Raw genomic sequence first — 24566 nt, 5'->3', positions numbered from 1 at the left:
GATAAAGCATGCAGAATAATCCACTATGTGCTTAGAATAGAATAGAATTCAACTTTATTGTTATTGCACATGTCACAAGTACAAGGCAACGAAAAACGGTTTGCATCCATCCAGAAAGTGCTTTAGACATAATATAGATATATTACAGAATGGGTCTATTATGGGTATGTTACAATGTACACGGTATTAAGGTATGTTATGAATATGCTATAACTATATGTACAGGCTATGAACAGGATATAAATATAAAGCTATACAGAAATATGAACTATGCAAGTTATAAACAGAATGATTGTCTATACAGCATTTACAGTAGTGCAGTTAAGAAATATGTGGATAATTTCCACAGAGGTATATAAAGTGCTGGTGGTTGTGAGTGGTGGTTCAGTCCATGTTGTTATTGTGTGTATGAGGGTACAGTTGTCCATTTGTTTGTTTTTGTCCATTTTGTGTGTGTTCAGTTATAGGTGGTTGTGTGTGTGTTCAGTCCATGAGTTTAATGTGGGTCAGATGTCAGGAGGCAGAGCTTGAGAGAGCTGTAAGACTAGAAAAGGGCTCTCAAAAAGGCCTGTCCATTAAGTTGTCACTAGAGAGTTTTTGATGTAAGGGTCCTTGGAAAGGGACTTGATCCCCTAGAACGCAGAGCGAAGATCATTCTCTGGGAAGTTGGGTTTGTTTTGGTCTCACGGTGCTCACTGTGTGCCGCAGGTTCAGTAGCTGAAAACCAAGCTTTTTCCGTGTGGACGCATTTAACCAACACACTTATTAATTCTGCCTCTCTTGTATTTTAGATAATTGTGACGTTTGTTATAGTCTTTGGAGTCATCCTGTACCGGATTAGCATTAAGGCAGCGCTGCACATGAGCAGCCACCCTGTAGTTCGGTATAATATCCGAGCCACAGTCAAAACCACTGCTGCCATCATCAACCTCATCATCATCATCATCTTGGATGAAATCTATGGAGCCATTGCCCGCTGGCTCACTAGACTGGGTGAGGCACATTTTGTTGGATTGATGTTCTTACCAAATATTATTTTCTTCCTACTGTTTGTAGTAGTATTTGTATGCCACACAAAAGGACTTTAGAACACAAAGTGTCATAATAGGTTGTGTGCAGGAAAGGACCCAATCGCAGCACTCTCAAAGACAGGACTTAACTCAAAACGCAGCATCTGTTGCTGGAAAAACTCCTCATGAATAAAACTGAAACAAAACAAAACTCTGCACATAGGAACTGAGCCACTAAACCGGAGTACAAGCCAAAACACACAGCACACAGAGGGTAGCAACATTAACGACGTGACAGAGAGCAAAGAGAAACACAGGGCTTATGTACACAGAGGGACAATCAGGGAATGGGAAACAGGAGACACAGCTGGGAGAAATTAGGCCTAACGAGACAGGGGGAAGTAAAACCGAATACACTGACATAAGACATGGACCTTCAAAGTAAAACAGGAAACAAGAAACAAATAACAAAGACGCAGACGTGACACTGAACTAAATCTAGAACAATAATAATCAAAACAGCACAACTAAAGAATCAGAACATAAATCCTAATACAGAAAAAACACCAAAATATAAGAAACAGGAAATGCTGGGTCAAAATGAGCAAGAGCCATGACACAAAGCCTTTCTTTTTATCAGTCCTTTTTAATTTGATTATCTGAAGTAAGTTGTGGTGGCAGGAGGGTGTTCCTGGTACCCTTTTCTCCAGCAGTGTTTTCATTCATCCTGGGCAGAAACACCAATCCCCTTCCAGACCACATGAGAGATAATAAAGAGAATTATGGGTCTTCTCTTAGTTTGGTGTGCATGGTAAGCTTGCCCGTGCCCAAATCTAGCCATTATGGACATGCAACAATTACTCTGAGCTGCCTTAAAAGTTCTCTAAGCCCGAGCGCCACCTTAATGATATCTTTCTTTCAGACATTACCTTGAGCTTGTGGCCAAATGTGAGCGCTAGAATATCTTCAGCTCAACAGTCTAGAACAACAGCTGCATTAGTGCAGATGTCATTCCACCTTCTCATTGTTTGTTTAGACATCTTTAAATTTGCTTGGGGCTGCAACAGCCCCCACAAATGTGGAAACCATAGAAAGCCGAGGATGTCTCATCGACAGTACAGCATTAGTCCTATAGATTGCATAAATGGTGCTTGACGTAGCAATCTCAGACTAATGTCCCCGACATAGGACGAGAATGGCATCTTAGGAGAGTCTAACACTACATCGACTGTGCGCTTTTTCAGAGGTTCCAAAGACGGACAAGAGCTTTGAGGAACGCCTCATCTTCAAGACTTTTATCTTGAAGTTCGTCAATGCCTTCACACCCATTGTCTACTTGGCCTTTTTCAGGGGCAGGTAAAACAACAGTTTCTCACATAATTTAGTTTCAGATCATTTTAGTCAAACTAAACTGGACTGTAGGGAAATCAAGCACTATAATGTGTTACTGACAATGCACACACAGCTTTATCCAACTCACTGTTGTCTGCAGATGTTTTGCTGGAAGAAGGAAACATGATGATTCTGTAAAGTCAATGCTTTCTTTGTCAGACTTTGTGACTGTGGTTTTGTTTTTATAGGCTTGTTGGGAGGCCTGGAAACTACTTGTATGTTGTTGGGTCTTACAGGATGGAAGAGGTAATCCACTTTAAATATGCTCAAGAGAAGAGAGGGAGGGAATGGAGCCAGTTGTCTCTAGATAACAATTAACAGCTAGATTAGATGGTGCTTTATGACTAAGAGCACACAGTCACCTTTATTTTTAGTTTAACATTCTCATATAAAGATTAAGGGGAAAAAATCCTAGTAACTAATAGTAAGTTAAATTTTACATTTCTTTTCTCAAATGGTCTGTTTCGAATGTTTCACTATTGTCTGTTTCTACACTTGTTCACTGTCTCTCCTACAGTGTGCCCATGCAGGTTGCCTCATGGAGCTGTGCATTCAGTTGTGCATCACTATGCTAGGCAAACAGCTCATCCAGAACAACTTGTTTGAGATTGGCTTACCGTGAGTGCAAAACAGAGACTGCAGCAAGCTCAAAAACACACTTGAACACAGATTGAATGAGGGATCGGCATCAAATCAAATCAGTTTTATTGACACGTTACATGTGCTGATACACTGGTACAGCACACATGAGGGAAATTCTTGTGTGCAAGCTTCACAAGCAACAGTGGTGTGCACAGATCCCACTGTGTGGGTTCAGTAAGTCACAGATCACATAATGCACACCCACTCAGTTATGTGTATGTCTGAGAATACTGCTCGTCTAGTTTTCATCTACATTTCCCTGGAAACCGGACAGCACCTTGCTGAACTGTAAGCCTGTAGTCTGCTCAGCCTCTCTGTGCACATACACTGTGACTGAGGTTTATGCCACATGTTTGGCTCTTCCAGCAGTGTTAGACATCCAAATTATCATCCCTAACAATTAAGAACTCAAGACTTTGAAGAATTTACCACTTATCGTAGTCGTAGTATTCAGAATAGAGTTCCTGTATTTGTCCAAATGTGGTTAATAATCTCCCAAATTTTAGGATACATAATCCATTAAGTTAAGGAGAAATCTACAACAACAACAAAAATCAAAGATGCGCATGCATTTGCACAATAACACTTTAGAAACTGAGTGATGCTTTTACAAATCTCATTGTGTAATTTCTTAATGGATTGTTGGGATTTGCAGGAAGCTGAAAAAAATGCTCCGCAGGAGGAAGTCAGAAATGGTTTCCATTCAAGAGCCAGTGCCGCATAAAACTCTGAAACGCTATGAGAAGGACCAGCTCCTGGGTCCATTTGTTGGCCTCAATCCAGAGTACATGGAAATGAGTAAATAAGTTTCATCACTTTTGTTAATCATGTTGTTAGCAAATAAATAAATTACCTGGTTTGCACTAAATGCATTTAAAGAGTAGTGGTGGACAAAGACGAGCAGAGCAAATAAAGTTTGTTTCTGACATACCTGATTAAGCTCAAACTACAGTTACAAGAAACTCAGTAATAATTGTAACATTAGGAGGCAGCCAGAATCTCGTGACTTTAAACATGGCATGCTTAAACAGAAATAGGTTTTCACAACTGTCCACCGCTATCAAAATTGGCTTTCTTTTCATTTTTAAAGAAATTCTGAAGGAATTTTTTTTTCATGCTTATTTATAGATGTTAAAAATAGTTTTCTGTATTAATTTTCTTTCACCCAATCGAGGATGAGTCATTGCTAAATGCTGTTCTATTTGTCTGTTTTTTCCCTTTTCCTTTAGTAATCCAGTTTGGGATGGTGACTCTGTTCGTGGCCTCCTTCCCTCTGGCGCCGCTCTTTGCTCTTCTGAATAACATAATTGAAATTCGTCTGGATGCTAAGAAGTTTGTTACCGAGCTTCGCAGGCCTATTGCAGCTAAAGCCAAAGACATTGGTTCGTTTCTTTTATCTCTATGTGAGATTAAACCCTCTTAAAATTGCAGTAACATCTGCTGTTAAGAAATGTGTTTTACTAATGTTACAAAAATATAAACCCAGTACAAAAAATCCACACAGACTGAAAACAGCACACAAAAGTAGCACATTGCAATTGCTAATAGTGCTCGTTTGTGTATTTTTCTTTTGCAGCCTTTAGTCAGTTTAATCAATGAACTAAATTAGCACTCTGTTATTCAGACTTCAAGAAAATATGCCCTAAGATGTCTTCAACAGCATTTCTTTCATTTGGGTGAAAAAAGAGGTGAATTTGCAGTACAGTGTCCCGACAAACTGAAACTAAATACATGTATCCTCACCCATCTGTCTTTGGAGGTGGCCCCCATCCCATGAACTTGTTTCTGTCAGTGGTTTCTTCCTGTTAAAGGGAGTTTCCCTTCCCATTGTTGTGCACTCAAACGGGATCATCTCATTGTTGAGGTTTCCTCTCTGTTATTGTAAGGTCTATAGCTTACAATATGAAAAGCCTGAAGGTGACTGTCCTCGTGGTTTGAGGCTATATGAATAAAATACATTTCAATTGATTTCAAATTAAATTTATGACTCTCACACTAGGCAGAACACATAAAAATAAGGACTGCTACATATGCCATTCTAGTAGGCTGCTGTAAGGAAAAAGACTCTGCTTACAGCTGAATTACACTACAGCAAACCTATTATGAAGCTAACATTGTGTAGAGTTATATGTTGCAAGACTGAAATCTCTGAAAGCTGGTTTTCTTCACGTAGAGAAGTTAAGTGACTCGATTAAGTAGCTTAATCTCAGAACCCGTCTGCAGTGGCATTTCCAATATGCAGAGAACACTCAGCACCAGTGAGTTGCAGTTGTACTAAATCACCCTGTGCAAACTCTAGTCGTGTGCATGTCGGAGCTGCTGTTTTCTCATGAATAACGGCTCTTCTGTCTTTCTGCAGGGATCTGGTACAACCTCTTGAGGGGCCTCAGCAAGGTAGCGGTCATTGTCAACGTAAGTCTTATCAGCAATCTGTATGGTTATACAATGCCAATATAAAAACAATGCCAAGGCTGTCCTGGAAAACGATTTTCACTCAGTTAGGACTACACTAGTACATTGTCTTGGTCCTCTTAGTACCATTGATGTTAAGTTAGACTCTTTTTCTCCAATTGATCTTTCTGAGTTAACTTCAATAATTACTTCCTCCAAACCATCAACGTGTCTTTTAGACCCCATTCCTACAAAACTGCTCAAAGAAGTCCTGCCATTAATTAATTCTTCGATCTTAAATATGATCAACCTATCTCTAATGATCAGCTATGTACCACAGGCCTTCAAGCTGGCTGTAGTTAAACCTTTACTCAAAAAGCATCTCTAGACCCAGCAGTCTTAGCTAATTATAGGCCAATCTCCAACCTTCCTTTATATCAAACATCCTTGAAAGAGTAGTTGTCAAACAGCTAACAGATCATCTGCAGAGGCTTGTTTGAAGAGTTTCAGTCAGGTTTCAGAGCTCATCACAGCACAGAAACAGCTTTAGTGAAGGTTACAAATGATCTTCTTATGGCCTCTGACAGTGGACTCATCTCTGTGCTTGTCCTGCTAGACCTCAGTGCAGCGTTCGATACTGTCGACCATAATATCCTATTAGAGCGATTAGAACATGCTGTAGGTATTACAGGTACTGCACTGCAGTGGTTTGTATCATATCTATCTAATAGACTCCAGTTTGTGCATGTAAATGGGGAGTCCTCTTCACACACTGAGGTTAATTATGGAGTTCCACAGGGTTCAGTGCTAGGACCAATTCTGTTTACATTATACATGCTTCCCTTAGGCAGTATCATTAGAAGACATAGCATACATTTACACTGCTATGCAGATGACAACTTCATATATCCATAAAGATATGAAGACCTGGATGACCTCTAATTTTCTGCTTCTAAATTCAGATCCAACTGAGGTTATTGTACTCGGCCCTAAAAATCTTAGAAATATGGTGTCTAACCAGATTCTTAGTCTGGACAGCATTACCTTGGCCAGACAGACACTATCTCTACTTTCAAGATCAGGCTTCAAACTTTCCTTTTTGCTAAAGCATATAGTTAGGGCTGGACCAGGTGACCCTGAATCCTCCCTTAGTTATGCTGCAGTGGGTCTAGGCTGCTGAGAGATTCCCATGATGCACTGGGTGTTTCTTCTACAGTCACCTTTCTCACTCACTCTGTGTTTATACACATTTCTGCTTTCAGTTATTAGTTATTATTCATCTCTGGCTCTCTTCCACAGCATGTCTTTGTCTTGTCTTCCTCCCCTCACCCCGACCGGTCATGGCTCCTCCTGCCTGAGCTTGTTTTTTTTTGTTAAAAGAAAGTTCTTACGTCCCACTGTCACCAAAATGTTTTCTTATGAGGGTTCATATGATTGTTGCTGTTGTTTTGAGTTGGTGCTATATAAAGAAATTGAATTGAACTTTTTGTCTTCCAGGCCTTTGTCATCGCTTTCACCTCTGACTTCATCCCTCGGCTTGTCTACCAATACATGTACAGTCCTGACGGCACCTTGCATGGCTTTGTCAACCACACTCTGTCATACTTCAATGTCACTGACTTCGATCCAGGCACAGAACCTCTGCAGCCAATGCACCTGGGCTACAAGGTATCAGTATGCAGGTAAGCTTTTGCTTTCCTAGGGTCTGGAAACTGAGGCTGCTGAAGTCATCAGACGATATTCATATAATGAAGACTCAATATATCCAAACATATTCAAATTTCTCATTTATCTATTATAAAAGCACAACAACAGTTTGAATAAACTTTATGTAAAAAAGCTTTTGTGTTTTTTACTGCTAGATACAAGGACTACAGAGATCCTCCCTGGTCCAGTACGAAATATGAACTTTCCAAGGAATTCTGGGCCATTCTAGCAGCTCGTCTCGCCTTCGTTATTGTTTTTCAGGTTCGGAACAATGCACAGATAAGATCGCACAAAGCAAACAAACCATTTATGATTTCGTTTATTTCATGAAATAAGTCGTTGATAGAAATCGTCTGAACATAGCCTGTGACATCTCATTTGAAGGTACTCATTTTCCTAACCTGCTGTTTCACAGCCTTAAGTGCAGAGTACTCGTCAGTCATAAAACATTAGTATAAAAACAGGAAGTTGAGTTCTACAGTTGACTTATTGAGGTAGCTGTAATTCAGGAGTTAGAGCATATTATCTGCTAATCAGAAGGTCAATCCCTGGCTGCTCCAGTCTGCATGCCAAGACATGGCATCAGACAAGTTCCTCTCCAACGTGTCCATCAGTCTGAAATGTGTGAATGTTAGATAGAAAGCCATTAAGCATAGAAAAGGGTGTATGCAAACCTATATGAGTAAGTGTGAATGGGGGAATGAGACATGTTGTATAAAGCACGTTGAGTCCTCAGTAGTGTAGAAAAGCACTATATCAGGTCTTATTAGGTGATGAACCTGCTTCCAGGTCCGAACCACTCTGCATTTATTACGGCGTTTTTAACCTGTTTTCATGGATGCCTGCATGTTAAACTTCATAGTTACACCTGGTGGAGCAGCGACACTGATCATTTTATTAAAGATGAAAGAATTTACAGTTTTTAACTCAGTGATGCTGCAGTAGTCGTTTGACTTTGGGACCTGAAGCGAATATTTGGACCCGGAAACGTCTGATGACGTCAGACTTAAAGGACTGGATAAGAACCAGTCCATTTATTCCTTTAACCTCCTAAAACCCGAACTCTTCCACGGCAGCATTTTTAATTTCTCTTTGATATTTGGGCTGATTGGGGCCCGATGAATGTAAAAAGAATTACCTGATTTTTGTTTGTTTTTTACCTGATTTTTGTTTCTAAGAAAAATGAGAGCCACGTATGAGGATATTCATTTAAATTTTGATAGAACTGTAGCAGCATAATGTCCTCGTAAGTGGATATCAGGCCCCTGTAGAGCAAAATTAAGTATTTTGGTCTAAATAACCCAAAATGTGATGTCCACATATGTGGACGCAGGTCCTAGGAGGTTAAAACTAATGTTGAGTCTACACAGAGCCATATGAATTATTATGTTCCTGCCATTTTCAGCGATCTTCTCTGAACTTGTTGAACTTATGCTTCTGTAGATTTGAGATTTCTGTAGAGCTCCACTCATATGCTGTCTTCCTCCTCTATCTAAAAGGAGGTAAATGATATAACTATTAGTTGATTTAGCACTCTTTGCTACTTCTGTTGCAGCTGACTTGGATTAATGGTTTATTTATTGCACATTTTATTCTTAATGTAAGAGAAGAAGAAGAAAGGTTCAATCACTAATGAGAATTGTTTTATAATGATCTGTGTTCTCTGTTGACTCTGCCCTTTGCAGAATGTGGTGATGCTTATGAGTGACTTTGTGGACTGGCTTATCCCAGACATTCCTAAGGACATCAGCCTCCAGATCCACAAGGAGAAGATCCTAATGGTGGAGCTCTTTATGAAAGAGGAGCAGGGGAAAAGGTTTGCAGCAAGAGACAACCAAGACAACTGCACAGTTCCTCTGTCAGCTAATCAGAGGCCACCACAGCCACGCTCACGCCCTGTTTCACAGGCAAACTGCTCCTAACCTGTTGGTTGGTGGGAAAAGAATCACAAATGGCAATAAGCAAAACAAATTCTTACTGAGCTGTTAGAGCGGTCTGGTTGAGGTACAAGCTAACTGTGTAAAGTCCACATTAACAGTCAGTTTTGTAATATCAGCAAAGGTTTTGCTGCACTTGCATGTGACATTTTCCATCTTAGACCACTAACCATAAATCCTCAACTTATTTTACCAACTTCTTCTTTATTGGATGTAAACAAGGAAAGAAAAAGCCATTCAGCCTTCAGCCTCTCTCTTTAACCCATTCTCTACTCAGCAAATGGAACCTGTCGGCTTTACAGAGCCCAGAAGAAGTGATTCAAACTCTAAAACAATTTACAGCATTTCAGGTGCCATTTTATTTATTTGAAGATTTTGCCAAAGAAAAACATTTTCCACTACAGCCGCTCACACTTTGCAATTCAAGCTATTATTTTGCATAGCTAGCTATCAACTATGAGTAAGTAAATGTCCGGTGCATTTTCTTAATTACTAGTGTAGAGTTTGTGTGCTAATAAGGGAAAGGAAATATAGTAGTAAGTGTTTGCGGTGTGCGTGTTATTGTGTTTTTAAAATGTGGAGTGTCAACAAGACAAGAACTTTGCATTTTTTTAAGTTGTTGATGTCTCTGAAAAGTTGGACCAGTGTATCACATAAAGTCACCACAGGAACAGGTTTGAACCCGGTCAAAGCGTTACGAAGTTGTCTGCCTTAAATCACTCAACTCAACAGATTTCCAGCATGAGATGATCATCTTTCTGTCGACAATGATCATTCACCATTTTTCATATATTTGTATTTAAAAACATTACCTTGCAACAATTTTTAAAGCTGCAATTCCAGCTTTTTAAGCACAAAGCATGAATAACGTTGTCTTTTATATTTATTCAATGAATTCGTTTCATGAATCCGTAGGTGACCAGGGATCTACTAACTTTAGCTACTTTCTAAAAATGTTTTATTGTTGTCCCAATTTGAATTCATAGTTTTGTAAACAAGAAACTATAACTATTCTTATCACTAACGGTGTAACTTCTTTCTGAGCTGTGACAAAAACTGCACATTTTAATTTACCAAATAATTTTCCCATTAGTAATCTCTGGCTTAGTTGGTTAGTAGTCATAGTCATTAATAGAGCACATGTACGGGGTAGTAGTGCCTTTGTTAGCTTAATTTCTTTCCATCACAGCCTTTTATAACTTTGTAAAACCTGATGTCGTACATGAACACCCTCTTTGGATTGCCCTGATGAGATCATATTCTCCTGTTTTCAACACTAATGAAACAACAAATGTAACATCCTAGTATTTAAACTAATGTGTGTCAGTGCACATTCATGGCTGTCTTTGATAACTTGTCTGTTTATTATTTATATTTACTGCAAAATAAAGGGTGAATGTCCTCAAGTTGTTTTATGTGTTGAGTAATTTCACATCTTTTGCACAGTTGGAGTCAGGGTAGATTTGGAGTTTGTATTATTTGCTCAAGTTGTGACTGCACGAGTCAGCAGAGACAGTTTGTGTTAGATAATAGTTTTATTTGTTTTTAGTGAGGTTTTTAGGGCAGGGATAGCTCAGTAGGTAGAGTGGTTGCCCCATGATCGGAAGGTCGGGGGTTCGATTCCCCTTAACAGCTACCCTGAGGTGCCCCTGAGCAAGGTACCGTCCCTACACACTGCTCCCCGGGCGCCCAATGGCTGCCCACTGCTTCACTGAGTGAATGGGTTAAATGCAGAGAGCAATTTCCCCACGGGGCTCAATAAAGTACAATAATGTGTATCACTAATAAAGGTATGTTTAATACCTTTATGATATATATATAAATATATAAATAATTTGTGTGTGTGTGACTGAATTGTATCTGTAGGTACTTTGTTACTATAGCAGCCTTTTACAAAACACAGTTCGTTCCAACTTCTTTAGTTAAACCCATGAATATTGACTAACTGCTAGTATATTATTTTATTTTCCAACTTAAAATTCTGTTTACATGCTACACTGTGTGCGCTTACTTTACATATGGGTGAAGTAGCTAAGATATGCTTTTTGGGGTCAATCTTGGGAGCACTGTCTGCCACAGCACAACGTTACCATCGCATTATTAAATAATAACTGTAACAACACGTGATTCTATCACAACTGTTTAATTCAAAGAAAAGTCTTTGGCGGTCTGAGCCGCTGGGATCAGCGGACCAGCTCCTGTGCGCCCTCGGATCTAGCATAACCGTAACACCGCTCAGCAGACGGGCATGCTTACGGCAAACCTCCCCCATCCCCGCAAACACACTCCTCGGTGTTGTACGTGTGCCGTGTTTCCATTGGTTATCGGTAAGCGGAAGTTTAACAACAGACACGCCGGATAGACGTAACTCACCGAAATGAAAGTGAAAGTCAGCCGCCCAGAGGCTGTGCTGTGTTTGTGCTCGATCCTGTCGACATGAGCGCCTTACAGTTTAACAGCGTTTTGTTGGAGATCTCTAACGCCATGTCTGCTGATCAGCTGAATGAAATGAAGTTCCTGGTTCTACAAGAGATCGGGAAAAGAAATCTGGAAAAGATCGGCAGCGGCCGGGAACTCTTTCAGCTTTTCAGGGAAAGAGGCAAACTGTCAGAAGATAACACGGCCTTTCTTTCAAAGCTTCTCAGAGAAATTAAGCGACAAGATCTCTCGGACAAGATAGACAACTTCAGTATTCAGCCTGAAGCTGACGATGGCCTGAGTGAGGAGGAGAAAGGTACGACATGAACGTGTTCGTGTGAGCACAGTCGCAGTGTGGGGAGACAAGAGCAACAGTAATAATAATGCACGTCTGCAGAGTATCGTGCTCCAAAGTATGGGCGCTGATTTATACAGAAAACGAGTGACTTTCACTTTAGACACCAGCATGTTTGATTGTATCAACCGCATACTCGAGAAACACGGCTGGAGCCTTCCTCATTTAGTGCCAGACATTCAAATATTCTTTTTAGGCAATAAAACATGTCGTCTCACAAGCTTCATTTGAGGTTTATACAAAGAGTGCCAAAGGATGCACTGGGTTCCTGTGACTGGGCAGAGTTAGCCATTTATTCTGTCTGAGCTTCCACCCATACTTAACACAGCTGACCACATCTGTGAAGTCGTCTGGTCATTGGAGGGTAAAGGATGCTGTCACAGTGCAGGATGAAAGCTGCTTTGTTTAGCAGTCACACACTTACTCCTGCCACCGATTGCAAAGAGAAAAAAGAGAAAATGAAAAGTTCTCAATCCTGAAATCTTTCGACCAAAAATGTTTTCAGAAGCCTGAGACACTGTTTTTGTGTCGTTCAGTATAAAATCACCCAAATGCCACAATAGTTTCCAGCTGACCTCAAAATCAAGTAATTGTTGTAATGTACAGTAACTTTAGCTTTTTGACGTATTTAACTACGTTTATGGTGTAATTAATCTTTATTTTTTAATTAAGACGTGCCAAAATCTTGTGTTCTTATTAGTAAAAAAGGCCCTGGATGTACCAGGACAATGTTTATCACAAGACTCTGCAGACTCACGATTCAGGGACTTGTGGAACCGTGTTCAGCAGCAATAACGTGAACGAATGGTTTTCTGTTTGACTTTCAGTGTTTCACATAATTGTAGAGGAAGTCTTCCCCACTCTTCTTAACAAAGGTTATGGAGGCATTAATTTACTCTTAGCTGTCCTAACGTCACACCACAGTGTTAGTTAGTTAGGTCGAGGTCTGGACTTTGACTTTTTCAGTGTTTTTCTAACTACACTGACTTGAAATGTAACATTTTTCAGGCCTGTAGAGTGGGTTATGGTGTCTGTGATTTTGGGCTAGGACACACATAAATGATCAAAAAAGTTTTGGTTTTACAGCGTTTGTCACATCTGCTGATAATCAATTAATCACATTTGATGAGCAGCACCTGTCTGCCACATGCCCTCTTAATTTTTATGAAATTGGTAAGGATGCACTTGTGCTAAAGACGTTTATGACACTACTACCTCAGGTTGTAGAGAGAAAGAAAACCCTACCTCACGACCCTCTAAGCGAAAGCATGTAACGACAGTGGGAAGGAAAAAATCTGGAGCAGAACCAGGCTCAGGGAGGGGCGGGGCCATCTGCCATGAACAGTTGGGGGTGAGTGGAGAGAGAAGAGAGCACAGACACACCGCTTAAAAGATGCTCATGGGAGAGAGCCAGAGTTTTAACCCTCTCAGGCCCAATTAAGTTTTTTGTTGCTAATGCACAACCAAGTCCTGCAGTGGTACTTCTGAGTAAAGCAACTCATAAAATATGTCTGTGGGGTGATCAGGTTGTTAGTTCTTAACGGTTGCAAATCTGCAGCGTCTGCCTGGAGAGGGTTAAAAACCTGCTGGGGGGAGTTTTTCCTTCCCACTGTCGTCACGTGCTTTCTCTTAGAGGGTTGTGAGGTAGGGTTTTATCTCTACATACAACAAAGCAGATTTGCACTGTTGTATGTATAACCATAAATACATCAAGAATGTATTGTATTGTCTGCAGACTTATGCCGTCTGCAACAGTCATTGACTAGATAAGTGGAATTATAAGTAGGTCTTTACGCAGGGAGTTTTAGATAGGCTTGTTTCTAGTTGTCCCTGTTTGGGGCCACGTTTCATTGTTTCCTGGTAGGGTGTTTAGATGGCTGCCCTGGTTTCCAGAAAGTATCTTAAAGTTGAATCTTTACCCATATCAGAAAAATGTTTTATATTTAACCTGTTAATATGCTTTTCTCCTTTGCAGCAAAACTGAAAATTGCCACAGAGGTAATTGCCGAAAATCTTGGAAAGAGTTGGCGAAAACTAGGCCGCAAATTAGGTTTGAGTGAAACCAAGCTGGAGTCCATCTCTAACAGGCGTCCAACAGATCTCGAGGAGACGGCAGTGGAGCTGCTCAAGGAGTGGAGGAAGAGTCAAGGAGCTGAAGCCCAAACAAAGATGCTGATAGATGCTTTGAGAGCTTGCCAGTTGAATATGACTGCTGATAAAGTAGAGGAAAGACTCTAGCAACCTAGAATACACTCTTAAATTGAAAATTGTTGCTCAAGGAAATGGCAAACAAAAAGGTTAAAAGTCATGAAAGTAATTTGAGTGATTGATTGTATCTCTATGTCCTGTTATCGTTATTATTAGTTTGCTGTTTGGGTCTCCTGCTTTGTGAAAGCAATGTTGCTCTCAGTCTTTCAAGGTGACTAAATTGCTCGTGATATTTGTTAATATGGCTCATATATAAAAGTGTTCAACTGTATTGAGGTACAGGATCTTCTCATCAAGCGTTCCAAAATTATGAAAGATGTTTTTTATGTCACACTATTCATCCAAGATTTTGCTCTTGATTCACAATTTAGACGAAAAGGGAAATAATTAGGAAAAGAAGCTGATTTTGGAAAGTAAAATGAGATTTGTGTTGTTGTTCTTTTTATTCTTTGTCAACAGACAGCTTTGTATTTCAATGCTTTTGCTCGTCTAACCCAAAATATACCCCGAATCCAACTCTTTTCCCTCGTAGGCTTTGATGTCATCAAGGTGGCAGGTCCTCTGCCCAGGGTGCAGTTTCTGCAGACAAAAATGAATCTCATTAAGGGAACCTTTCTGTAAGAACCAAAATGGGACTGACAGATGATAACTGTGACACGGTGGGAAGGAAATATTCCCTTTAGCAGGAGGAAGGCTCGGGGACTTACCTGTTGGGAGTGAGGGGAAAGAGAAAAGCAGAAGCACACAAAATAAAAGGCATGAGAGCCAGCGTTTAAAAGGAACGAATAATAATTCAATAGAGAGTGAAATGAGAAAGAAGAAACAACGCCCTAACTATATGCTTCAGCAAAAAAGAAAGTTTTAAGCCTAGTCTAAAGAAACCAGAGGGTGTCTGTCTCCCAAATCCAACCTGGGAGCCGTTTCCACAGAGGAGAGGCTCTGCCTCCCATTCTACTTTTAAATATCCTAGGAACCAAAAGTAAGCCCGCAGTCTTTTCTCACTCTTTTCTGATTACAGTACTATGAAGTCTTTAAGATAGGATGGGCCCCGATTATGCAAGTAGCATTTTAAACCGAATCTGCAAAGGAATGTTTGTAAAGTTAGAGATGTTGCACAAAATTAAGCAGAAGCGTCCAACTTTTCAGCTTTTCAGGGAGTTTTTAGGAAATCCTGATAATAATGAATTACAGTCGTCCAGTCTAGAAGTAATAAATGCAGGAACTAGTTTTTCAGCGTCACTCTGCGGATGTTTTTTTTATTTTAGAGATATTGCACAAATGGAAAGCAGTCCTACATATCTGTTTAATTTACACATTGAAGGACAAATCCTGGTCGAATATGATCTCACAGTGTTACTGTTGACGCCATCTAACGCAAATATCTGGTCAGACAGGATATTTCTTTGTGACTGCAGTTTAACAATGCCAGGATAATTAATAATAATAACTAAATGGTGTCTCATATTGTGTGGGATAGAAACAATTTCATGCTTAAAAACAACGAACCTTTGATTGGATGGTTCACCCTGATCTCCTTTCTGTGTGGCTCTCTGTGTAGCTACAGATGGTGCTAGCATATGAACATGAACTGATGCTAGTTTGGGTCACTTGCAGAAATCTGCATTTTCCTCTTTTGAGGAAATTCGGGGCAAACCTGCTGCAGGGCAGTTCAAAAAATCCATGCATGAGACTTATTTTCATTTTACATGATATCTACTTGACTTGGTCTGCTAAAGCTTTTTTTAATTTCACTTTAATGTTGGGATATATTTCTTACACAGAATGAAGACCCAGGTTCACCCCCAAAAACTAGAGCTGAAAGTGTAAGATTTCCATGCAAGAAAGGAGCTTTAAAGACCTCCAGACTTTGTCTTTTCAGACACAGTTTCTCATTTTAAAAGTTAGCTGACTTTGCAGTACAGTATCACTTTGTGTGTTTGTTGTTGCAGTATACTTACAGCACTGGTAGAGTCTGTTCAACCTATCGATATCATTTTTGCTCATCTGAGTGGCCCCGCCCAACATTACATTGCTATTAGGAATGGGCACCATAGTGGGTTGGTTGTTCTTGGAGAAGGCGTACCTGAAAACAAGTTAAGTTCATTTTTCTGGTGATTTAGCTCCTCAGTACATCATGTTCTAATCTTTGAAAGCATATTTGCACTGGTTTTACTCAACACACTTGTATAGGACGGTATGCACAGACAAGTTATGATTGTGCACAGGCTCTGCTCTGCTAGCAGTATGCTGCAGGGACAGTTGATGGTTTCTTCATGTGAAAATAATAGGAACACCCAAATTCCTAACTTGATACATAGTTTACTTGGACTTATGTGTAAAAAAAGTATAAAAGTAACATATGTAAATAAAAGTATGAATTTATTCTTACCTCTCATATTGCATGACAGAGTTGTAGTCATAAGGAGTTCCCTGGTTTAGAGTATCAATCTTATAGAAATTGTACACCATGTCTGTGAGAATAAGGAGATATGTTCATGATGTGTGGGAACTCAAATATCTAACAAATGCACATTTTTATATTATCATTCTAATAAAGCAGCCGTTGAACCTCATCCCATTTAGGGTTGTTGTCATGAACTAATTTTAAGCTAAAAACTAAAATTATGTCTTAAAAAGTAAATCAAATCAATAAAACATGAACTCCACTAACAATAAAAAATAACTAAAGATTTAAAGTAATAAAAACATGGTTGAAAGGGCTGCACCCACTCTGGAGATAACTAAGAGGCTCTAAGCGGTAAATTGATCAGTAACTATATAGCACTTGTCTGATTTAATTAAATGCTCAAAGTGCCTTTTACTATGAGCCTCATTAGCCCATTTACGGTGGGCTACAGCCACGGTGGGGTGGCTGTAGCTCAGGTGGCAGAGCAGGTCAGCCACTAATCAGAAGGTCGCTGGTTCCGTCCTTGGGCAAGATACTAACCCCGTGTTTGCCTACTGGTGGTGGTCAGAGGGCCCGGTGGCGTCAGTGTCCGGCAGCCTCGCCTCTGTCAGTGCGCCCCAGGGTGGCTGTGGCTACAATGTAGCTGCCATCACCAGTGTGTGAATGTGTGTGTGAATGGGTGAATGACTGGATATGTAAAGCGCTTTGGGGTCCTTAGGGACTAGTAAAGCGCTATATAAATACAGGCCATTTACACACACATTCATAAACAGCTTTATTCTAAAGTTGTATTCATCTTTGTTGACAGATTATGCTGTCATCTTTAGTTTTTTTTTAAATTTTATTTACTGAACTTTAGCTCAGTGCAATAAAACCTTAATCTCAACCTTAATTAGACTATTTCTTTCTCTAGAACTGCTTTGTGCTTTGAACTACTTTAACACAAAATCCAAATTAGCACAGAAAATGGTGACTGACCATCGAGGATGTTTTCCCAGTACACCCTGATGTAGTTGTCCCTGTCAGAGCGGGTCTGTTCGTGATTGAAGCCTAGGGCATGGAGTAATTCATGCTGGACAGTGCTGTGGTAAAGACAGCCCTGACGGCTTAGAGACACAGTTTGACCACCGCCCTGGCGACCCACATAGGAGTAGCAGCTGTTAAAACAGAAAAGTCCAGCAATATTTAGAAATCACAAAAGCCTTTTGTATATCTGTAAGGCAAGTGCTGCTTTACACACCTCATAGGACAACAATAATGTATTTGAACATATGATGAATTATGTTGAATCCTTATTGTTTAAACTGGCCAGTAGTCACTCATTGGCTACTTAAAATATTAGTGGTCCCTAAAACATTTGTAATCATCCATCCATTCACTTCCGCTTCTCCTTTTCAGGGTCGCGGGGGGCGCTGGAGTCTATCCCAGCTGTCATAGGGCGAGAGGCGGGGTCCACCCTGGACAGGTCACCAGTCTGTCGCAGGGCCAACACACAGGGACAGACAACCATTCACACTCACATTCACACCTAGTGACAATTTGGATTATCCAATTAACCTATCCCCACAAGCTGCATGTCTTTGGACGGTGGGAGGAAGCCGGAGTACCCGGAGGGAACCCACGCAAACACGGGGAGAACATGCAAACTCCACACAGAAAGACCCCGGCCTGATGGTGGAATTGAACTCAGGATCTTCTTGCTGTGCGGCAACAGTGCTAACCACCGTGCCACCGTGCTGCCCATTTGTAATCACTTCCTTTGTAATACAGTGATTAAAGAGTGGGTTTTCTTTCATTATAAACTAATGAAAGGAGGAGTTGTGATACTTTTAAATTAAAACAGAAAACTTACAATCTCCAGGTAAATTTTTAATCCTACTAACTGCATGTGGCTCACCGAAGGTGGTAAGAATAAAAAAAATGGTCAGACTCGGAGCTTTACCCATTTCTGGACTCGATGCTCAGCCACTCATGATCGCCATCCTGGTAGGGTCTGAAACGAATGCAGGAAACTGAAGAGAAGGACTCTAGTCCACGAGTGATGATGGCAATCTCACGGGAAGCTGGTAAAACATGGAATTATGTAGTAAACAAAAAATGTGAAATAACTAAAAACAAAGGGTGGCTGTTTTGAAGAAATAGCCACCCTTTGTTTTGATTACTGCTTTGCACACTCTTGGCATTCTCTCGATGAGAGAGGTAGTCACATAAAATGATTTTCCAACAGTCTTGAAAGAGTTCCCAGAGATGCTGAGCACTTGTTGACCCTTTTGCCTTCACTTTGTGGTCCTCATCCCCAAACATCTCCATTGGGTTTAGCTCAGGTGACTGTGGAAGCCCGGCCATCTGACGCAGCACTCCATCACTCTCCTTCTTGGTCAAATAGCCCTCACACAGCCTGGAAGTGTGTTTGGGGTCATTGTCCTGTTGAAAAATAAATGATGGTCTAACTAAATGCAAACCAGATGGGATGGCATGTTGCTGCAGGGTGCTGTGGTAGCCATGCTGGTTCCCAACAGTGTCACCAGCAAAGTACCCCCACACCATCACACCACCTCATCCATGCTTCACGGTGGGAACCATGCATGTAGAGACCATCTGTTGACCCAAACAAATCTCTTCTGCTTGTTGCTTTTCCTTAGTCGTGCTTTCTTAGCAGCTATTTGACCATAATGGCCTGATTCGTGCAGTCTCCTTTGAACAGCTGATTAACTCTAACTAGAGGTGCTGTTAACTTGTGATTTCTGAGGCTGATGACTCTTGGTCTTCCTTTCCTGGGGTGGTCCTCGTGTGAGCCAGTTTCATCGTACCATTTGATGGTTTTTGCTACTGCACTTGGGGACACATTCAATCTTTTAGCAATTTTCCAGACTGACTGACCTTAGTTCTTAAAGTAATGATGGACTGTGGTTTCTCTTTCCTTAGCTGATTGGTTCTTACCATAATATGAATTCTAGCAGTTTAGCACAACACATCTGATGGTCCCAACCCCATTAAGAAGGCAAGAAATTCCACAAATGAACCCTGACAGGCTCACCTGTGAAGGGAAAACCGTTTCAGGTGACTACATCATAAAGCTCATCGAGATATGGCCAAGGGTTTGCAGCGCTGTCAACAAAGCAAAGGGTGGCTACTTTCAGCAATCTAAGATATAATAAATATTTAGTTATTTATCAACTTTTTCTTTGCTACATAATTTCGTATGTCTTGCTTCATATATTTGATGTCTTCAGTATGTATGTACAATGTAGAATGTAGTAAAAATGAAGAAAAAACGTTAAATGAGAAGGTGTGTCCAACCTTTTAACTGGTGCATATGTCAGGTTATTGATTCAGGAAAGTGCTTGTGGTATATTCATGTATTAATTCTTAAAATGAAGATTAGTTGGTATCAAAGGGCAGAGTCTGAAAGTCATTAGATTTAATACAAATAGAGATGTTATAATAACAAGTCAGTGTAAAGATGAATTGTTGTCCACCAGGCATAAACACTGTACATAACTTGGCATTGGCCTGTTCCATGATTAAGAAAACAATACTTACAGTAGTGATTGGCAATGTAGTATGGGACATAGACTTTCCCATCAGTCCACTTTCCCCACATACAGCCTCTGGAGGTGCAGGGGTCAGCATTTCTGTCAGCTTCAGACTTGATAGCAACGTCACCTCCGATTAATGTCGGCTCATCAATGTCAGGTGCTGTAAGAAAAACAGAGTCAGCTCCTTGTCTTCAACATGCAGAATAGCAGTGGTTTATTATAGGTGGCACTGCCGTCATCAGTCATGCAATTCATACATCAGTCATAACAACTGATGAAAGTTCATATTAGCAGAACTAGGCCACCTCTCATGACAAATGACAAAGACCAGATTCAAATGCAAATGTTTAGAAAAACCGATAAAATGCATTTTTACTGGAAAAATCACAACATTGTACGTGGCCCCAGTCTAGGGTGTAATTAAAATAGCCAGTCCAGAGCCATTTTGCTTGTCTATTATTAGCACTTGTGATCTGGATCATGTGTAGACCTGAAGCTGCTAAAAAAAGCTTTTTCCTTTAAAAGTCATGTAACATAAAAAGTACAAATTTTGGTCAGTGTTGTTTCCCAGAATAGCTACACATTTTGCATGGAAAGTTTAGTGGCTGTAATTTGCTTTGTATGAGGAAAGATTATGCACTCGGTGGCATAGCTGAGTTAGATTTGGATCTAGTTCTCCGTTGTTATTGGTTCAGTTTTTGTTTGTATGAAAATGAGCTGTAGCTGGATGCGCCTTAAATTTCTTGTTCAGGGGTATGTCTTCCTGTGCCTATTGTGATGACAACATAAGTTATAGCTATATATAGTACACAGTTTAATATTTGCTTGACCGATAATTCAGTGTGGAGTGAATTACCAGTTAAACAGGAAAAGACTATCAAACTACGTTAAATCCACGTTGCTAACATCCCCACTTCTGTACCACCAATGCTGCTGCAACAAATATGTGCAAGTAAGTTCTAAAACAGGTAACCAACTTACTGTAGTTTCTATTGGCTCTCTCCAGCAGCTGACCTACAGAGAGCTCTCTGGGTATGTCCTCGTCAGTGCTAGGAATCTCTGCATAAGATAATATATTCACAGTAGACATGATCATTTTGAACACCAGCTCAGTTACAGCTGGATAGCTTTTACTTCAAATGGACTGACTGTTGCTTAACTTTCTTTTAATTGATATCCAATAGCACAAAAAGTAGAATTTTAAAACCTGTAATAAATCTTCCCTTACTGGTGACTTTTGAATTATATCATAAAAAGCAATTATTTGTTTCTTACCTTCCTGTACTCAGCCACAGCAACATTACAAAGAACAGACAAAAGAGACATTAGTTTGTAACTGTAACTGAAAAGCAAAGGGACAACGGAAAATTAAAACAACTGAAATATGCATTTCATAATGAAATAAACACGACTAACAAAACTCTCATTATAAAACTGATACAACTCTTTGTACCAATTGTTTCTTTAATAACATTTTTTATTTCAAATGTAATACTTTTTTGCATCAGGGGGAATTTGGCCTACACACAATTTAATTTAACACGCATGGTTGTCTCTGGAAGTTTCTACCTGAGCCCAGGAAGAGGATAGCAGCAGCAGAGTGACAAGACACCAACAGAAAACCAACATGGCTGCAAAAGATTTGTGATATAGACCACATTATTGTATGTTATCAAGCAGCATAGCTCATGCACATTAAAGTACTTAAAATGCAAAATTTCAAGGAAATCAGAAAATTAGCATGTGAACGATGGAGTTTGCGGTGATGACAGAAGACCTGTCTTACCTGAAACGCTGATGAGTGAGCGTCTTTCTGTCAAGTTTTATACTGTTCCCTGGCTCGCCAACGATAACAGGATGTGTCGAAAGGTGCAAACACAAGTGTTATCACTGCAGATGGAAAACTGTGAGTCATTGCAACTGGTGTGAAACTTTGCATCTGTCACAGGTTTAGTGTACACGCGTGTCATAAGAGCATGAAGTATTCAGATACATATATATACATCACACACACACACATATGTATGTAGTGTTTTTCATTTTATGTCATAATGTAAGTTACTGTACTAACTAGAAAAAAAGAACATTTGAGAAAACGTTGTGGAGCATGCTAATATTCCTAAAGATACATTTTCTTCAAAAGTCTAATAACCCACAGTCTGTATTTACAGGGGTGCTGTAGCTCAGGTGGCAGAGCAGGTCAGCCACTAATCAGAAGGTTGCTGGTTCCGTCCTTGGGCAAGATACTAACCCCGTGTTTGCCTACTGGTGGTGGTCAGAGGGCCCGGTGGCGCCAGTGTCCGGCAGCCTCGGCTCTGTCAGTGCGCCCCAGGGTGGCTGTGGCTACAATGTAGCTGCCATCACCAGTGTGTGAATGACCGAATGTAGTGTAGCGCTTTGGGGTCCTTAGGGACTAGCAAAGCACTATACAAATGCAGGCCATTTATTAATGTTAATATTAAGGACCTCAATTAACAATATTCATTGAACCTGACAAGCTTTAATAAATCCTTATAGCATTTTCTCAACTTCTGATGTCTGCAGAATTTTTTAATTCTAGCCCATTCCTCGTGCCAAAAGCTGTCAGCTCAGTTTGTATTCTGTGCTGTGACTGTTTGTATAAAACGGCTGAATGTGAGTCAATTCAGGAAAATAAATTTAAAAAACAAGCAGAAAAGTGGACACCATGAGAGGCTTAACTGGTAGTTGGAATGTTGAACTTACAGGTGAAAAACATGGTTTACCAAGGATGCCATCACCACCCCTACAAACCTGCACAAAATACTTCCAGTGCTTTTGACCGTGTATGACAAAAATGCTGCAAAGAAATACTATTTTCTCAGCTTACATGCATGTAATACCGTTGAAGGTACTGCAGACACAAGTATTTCCACATAGAAATCACTCATAATTCAACTTTGTATTTATTTATCTTTTTGTGGTACAGAGAGCAGATTTCTCCCATATTAGCTTCTCTTCATCGGCTTCCTGTTAAATACAGATTTGAATTTAAAATGTTTCTCACTACTTACAAGTTTTTTGAATAATCAGACCAAATCTTATCTTACTTGCGGTTCCTGGACTATTTAAAAGTAGAATGGGAGGCAGAGCCTTCATCATTCAGGCCCCTCTTCTGTGGAAGCAGCTTCCAGGTTGGATTCAGGGGACAGAATAGCCTCTCTTCTTTTTCAACATTAATCTTAAATCTTTCCTTTTTGCTAAAGCATGTAGTCAGGGCTGGATCAGGTGACCCTGAATCCTCCCTTAGTTATGCTGCAATAGGTCTAGACCAGGGGTGCCCAATCCCGGTCCTCGAGAGCTACCGTCCTGCAGCTTTTAGATGCATCCCTACTCCAACACAGCTGAGTCAAATGGTTTGATTACCTCTTCAGCATGCCATCGTGTTTGGCAAAGGCCTGATAACATGCCATTCATTTGATTCAGCTGTGTTGGAGTAGGGATGCATCTAAAAGCTGCAGGACGGTAGCTCTCGAGGACCGGGATTGGGCAGCCCTGGTCTAGACTGATGAGGGATTCCCGTGATGCATTGAGTGGTTTTTCTTCTCTCACACCTTTCTCACTCACTATGTGTTAATATACCTCTCTGTATTTAATTATTAGTTGTTATTAATCATCCACATTAATTATCCACAGTTTCTCTTTTGTCCTGTTTTCTTCCCCTCATCCCCAACCATCCGCAGATGGCCTGTCCTCCCTAAGCCTGATTGTGCTGAAGGTTTCTTCCTATTTAACTGGAGTTTTTTCTTTCCACTGTCACCCAAGTGCCTGCTAACAGGGGGTCGTCTGACTGTTGGGGTTTCTCTGTATTATTATAGGATCTTTACTGTTACAATATAAAGCTCCTTCAGGCAACTGTTGTTACATTAAAACATTTATAAAATTGAATTTAATTGGTTTGTAAATGTTTGGACCACTTTTAGTAAACAGTACTTTATAGCTTGACGCAGCATGGTACCCAACTGCATTAGACAGGTAGCACAATTTAGTGATGACTCTAAATTCTTTGCTGGTATTAATGAGTGTTTTCGCTTCATTCTCTGTGTTGTTAATGTGATGGCCTGTCCACTCCACCTCTTCTCCATCCTATGACAGATGCTATCATAGTGGTGTCACTGCACAGGAAGAATGTTCTGGATTGATCTCTCCCAGTAGGCTAGGGTTTACGTGTGGAGTTTGCATGTTTTCAACATACCTGTGCAGGTCCTTGACCTTCCTCAAAAGATGTGCTCTTTAGGTTAACTGATGATTCTAATTTGTCTGCGGATGCGAGGAGATAGAGTACTCATAGGGTAAAATGTTGCCTATAGTATAAATCCATTTCCATCTATTATTATTGTCAAGCACATGTATTTAGGTGTTTTTGTAAGTGATGGGATATTTTTGACTATTCTTCTACAGCATGGTTAGACCTAAAGTAATACAGGCAGATAATTCACTGACATTTCTAAAAAGCAAAAGTAAGAATCACCCTGCATATAAATGTGTTGAGACGTCGCTGGAGTTTGATCATCTGTTAGTCTGTCTGAGAAAAAAAACATC

The 24566-nt window shown here is 40.2% G+C and overlaps 3 protein-coding genes across 6 annotated transcripts in view; 2 read left to right on the top strand and 1 right to left on the bottom strand.

Annotated features, from left to right (window-relative positions):
* Window positions 1-10485, top strand: part of ano1a (anoctamin 1, calcium activated chloride channel a) — a 51151-nt gene extending 40666 nt beyond the window's left edge. For all 4 annotated transcript variants that reach the window (XM_085409821.1, XM_085409805.1, XM_085409797.1 and 1 more), the window contains 10 exons: window positions 792-993; window positions 2255-2366; window positions 2591-2648; window positions 2920-3020; window positions 3700-3842; window positions 4274-4426; window positions 5404-5456; window positions 6933-7117; window positions 7298-7403; window positions 8828-10485. In XM_085409821.1, coding sequence (XP_085265947.1) covers window positions 792-993; window positions 2255-2366; window positions 2591-2648; window positions 2920-3020; window positions 3700-3842; window positions 4274-4426; window positions 5404-5456; window positions 6933-7117; window positions 7298-7403; window positions 8828-9064 — 1350 coding nt within the window. In that variant the 3' untranslated portion in view covers window positions 9065-10485. The remainder of the gene's footprint in view (window positions 1-791; window positions 994-2254; window positions 2367-2590; window positions 2649-2919; window positions 3021-3699; window positions 3843-4273; window positions 4427-5403; window positions 5457-6932; window positions 7118-7297; window positions 7404-8827) is intronic.
* A 963-nt stretch (window positions 10486-11448) lies between these two features.
* On the top strand, window positions 11449-14479 carry fadd (Fas (tnfrsf6)-associated via death domain). The gene is made up of 2 exons (XM_085409953.1): window positions 11449-11813; window positions 13828-14479. Exons 1-2 carry the CDS (start codon window positions 11516-11518, stop codon window positions 14088-14090), a joined length of 561 nt encoding a protein of 186 aa, XP_085266079.1. The 5' UTR covers window positions 11449-11515; the 3' UTR covers window positions 14091-14479.
* LOC146679261 (hatching enzyme 1.2-like) lies at window positions 14472-21655 on the bottom strand. The gene is made up of 9 exons (XM_085409980.1): window positions 21576-21655; window positions 21282-21285; window positions 20988-21065; window positions 20011-20166; window positions 18410-18530; window positions 17446-17624; window positions 16450-16531; window positions 16019-16143; window positions 14472-14639 (listed from the first exon to the last, which is right to left on the bottom strand). Coding segments are annotated over exons 1-9 (807 nt in total). The 5' UTR covers window positions 21636-21655; the 3' UTR covers window positions 14472-14637.
* Between the last annotated feature and the right edge of the window lie 2911 nt (window positions 21656-24566).

The sequence above is a fragment of the Rhamphochromis longiceps genome, linkage group LG1, assembly GCF_057381845.1.
Source record: "Rhamphochromis longiceps isolate RC_006_pf linkage group LG1, R_longiceps_female_GT1.1, whole genome shotgun sequence".
Lineage (NCBI taxonomy): Eukaryota > Metazoa > Chordata > Actinopteri > Cichliformes > Cichlidae > Rhamphochromis > Rhamphochromis longiceps.
The sequence above is the reverse complement of the archived record's forward strand: the minus strand, read 5'-3'. Positions and strand labels throughout refer to the sequence as shown.

Coding starts and splice junctions, on each gene's coding strand:
- fadd (XM_085409953.1), top strand. CDS start 11,516: ATGAGCGCCTTACAGTTTAACAGCGTTTTGTTGGAGATCTCTAACGCC. Junction 11,814..13,827: donor CCTGAGTGAGGAGGAGAAAG/GTACGACATGAA, acceptor TCTCCTTTGCAG/CAAAACTGAAAATTGCCACA.
- LOC146679261 (XM_085409980.1), bottom strand. CDS start 21,635: ATGTTGGTTTTCTGTTGGTGTCTTGTCACTCTGCTGCTGCTATCCTCT. Junction 20,167..20,987: donor GAGAGCCAATAGAAACTACA/GTAAGTTGGTTA, acceptor TTTTTCTTACAG/CACCTGACATTGATGAGCCG. Junction 16,144..16,449: donor TCTGTCATGCAATATGAGAG/GTAAGAATAAAT, acceptor ACTTGTTTTCAG/GTACGCCTTCTCCAAGAACA.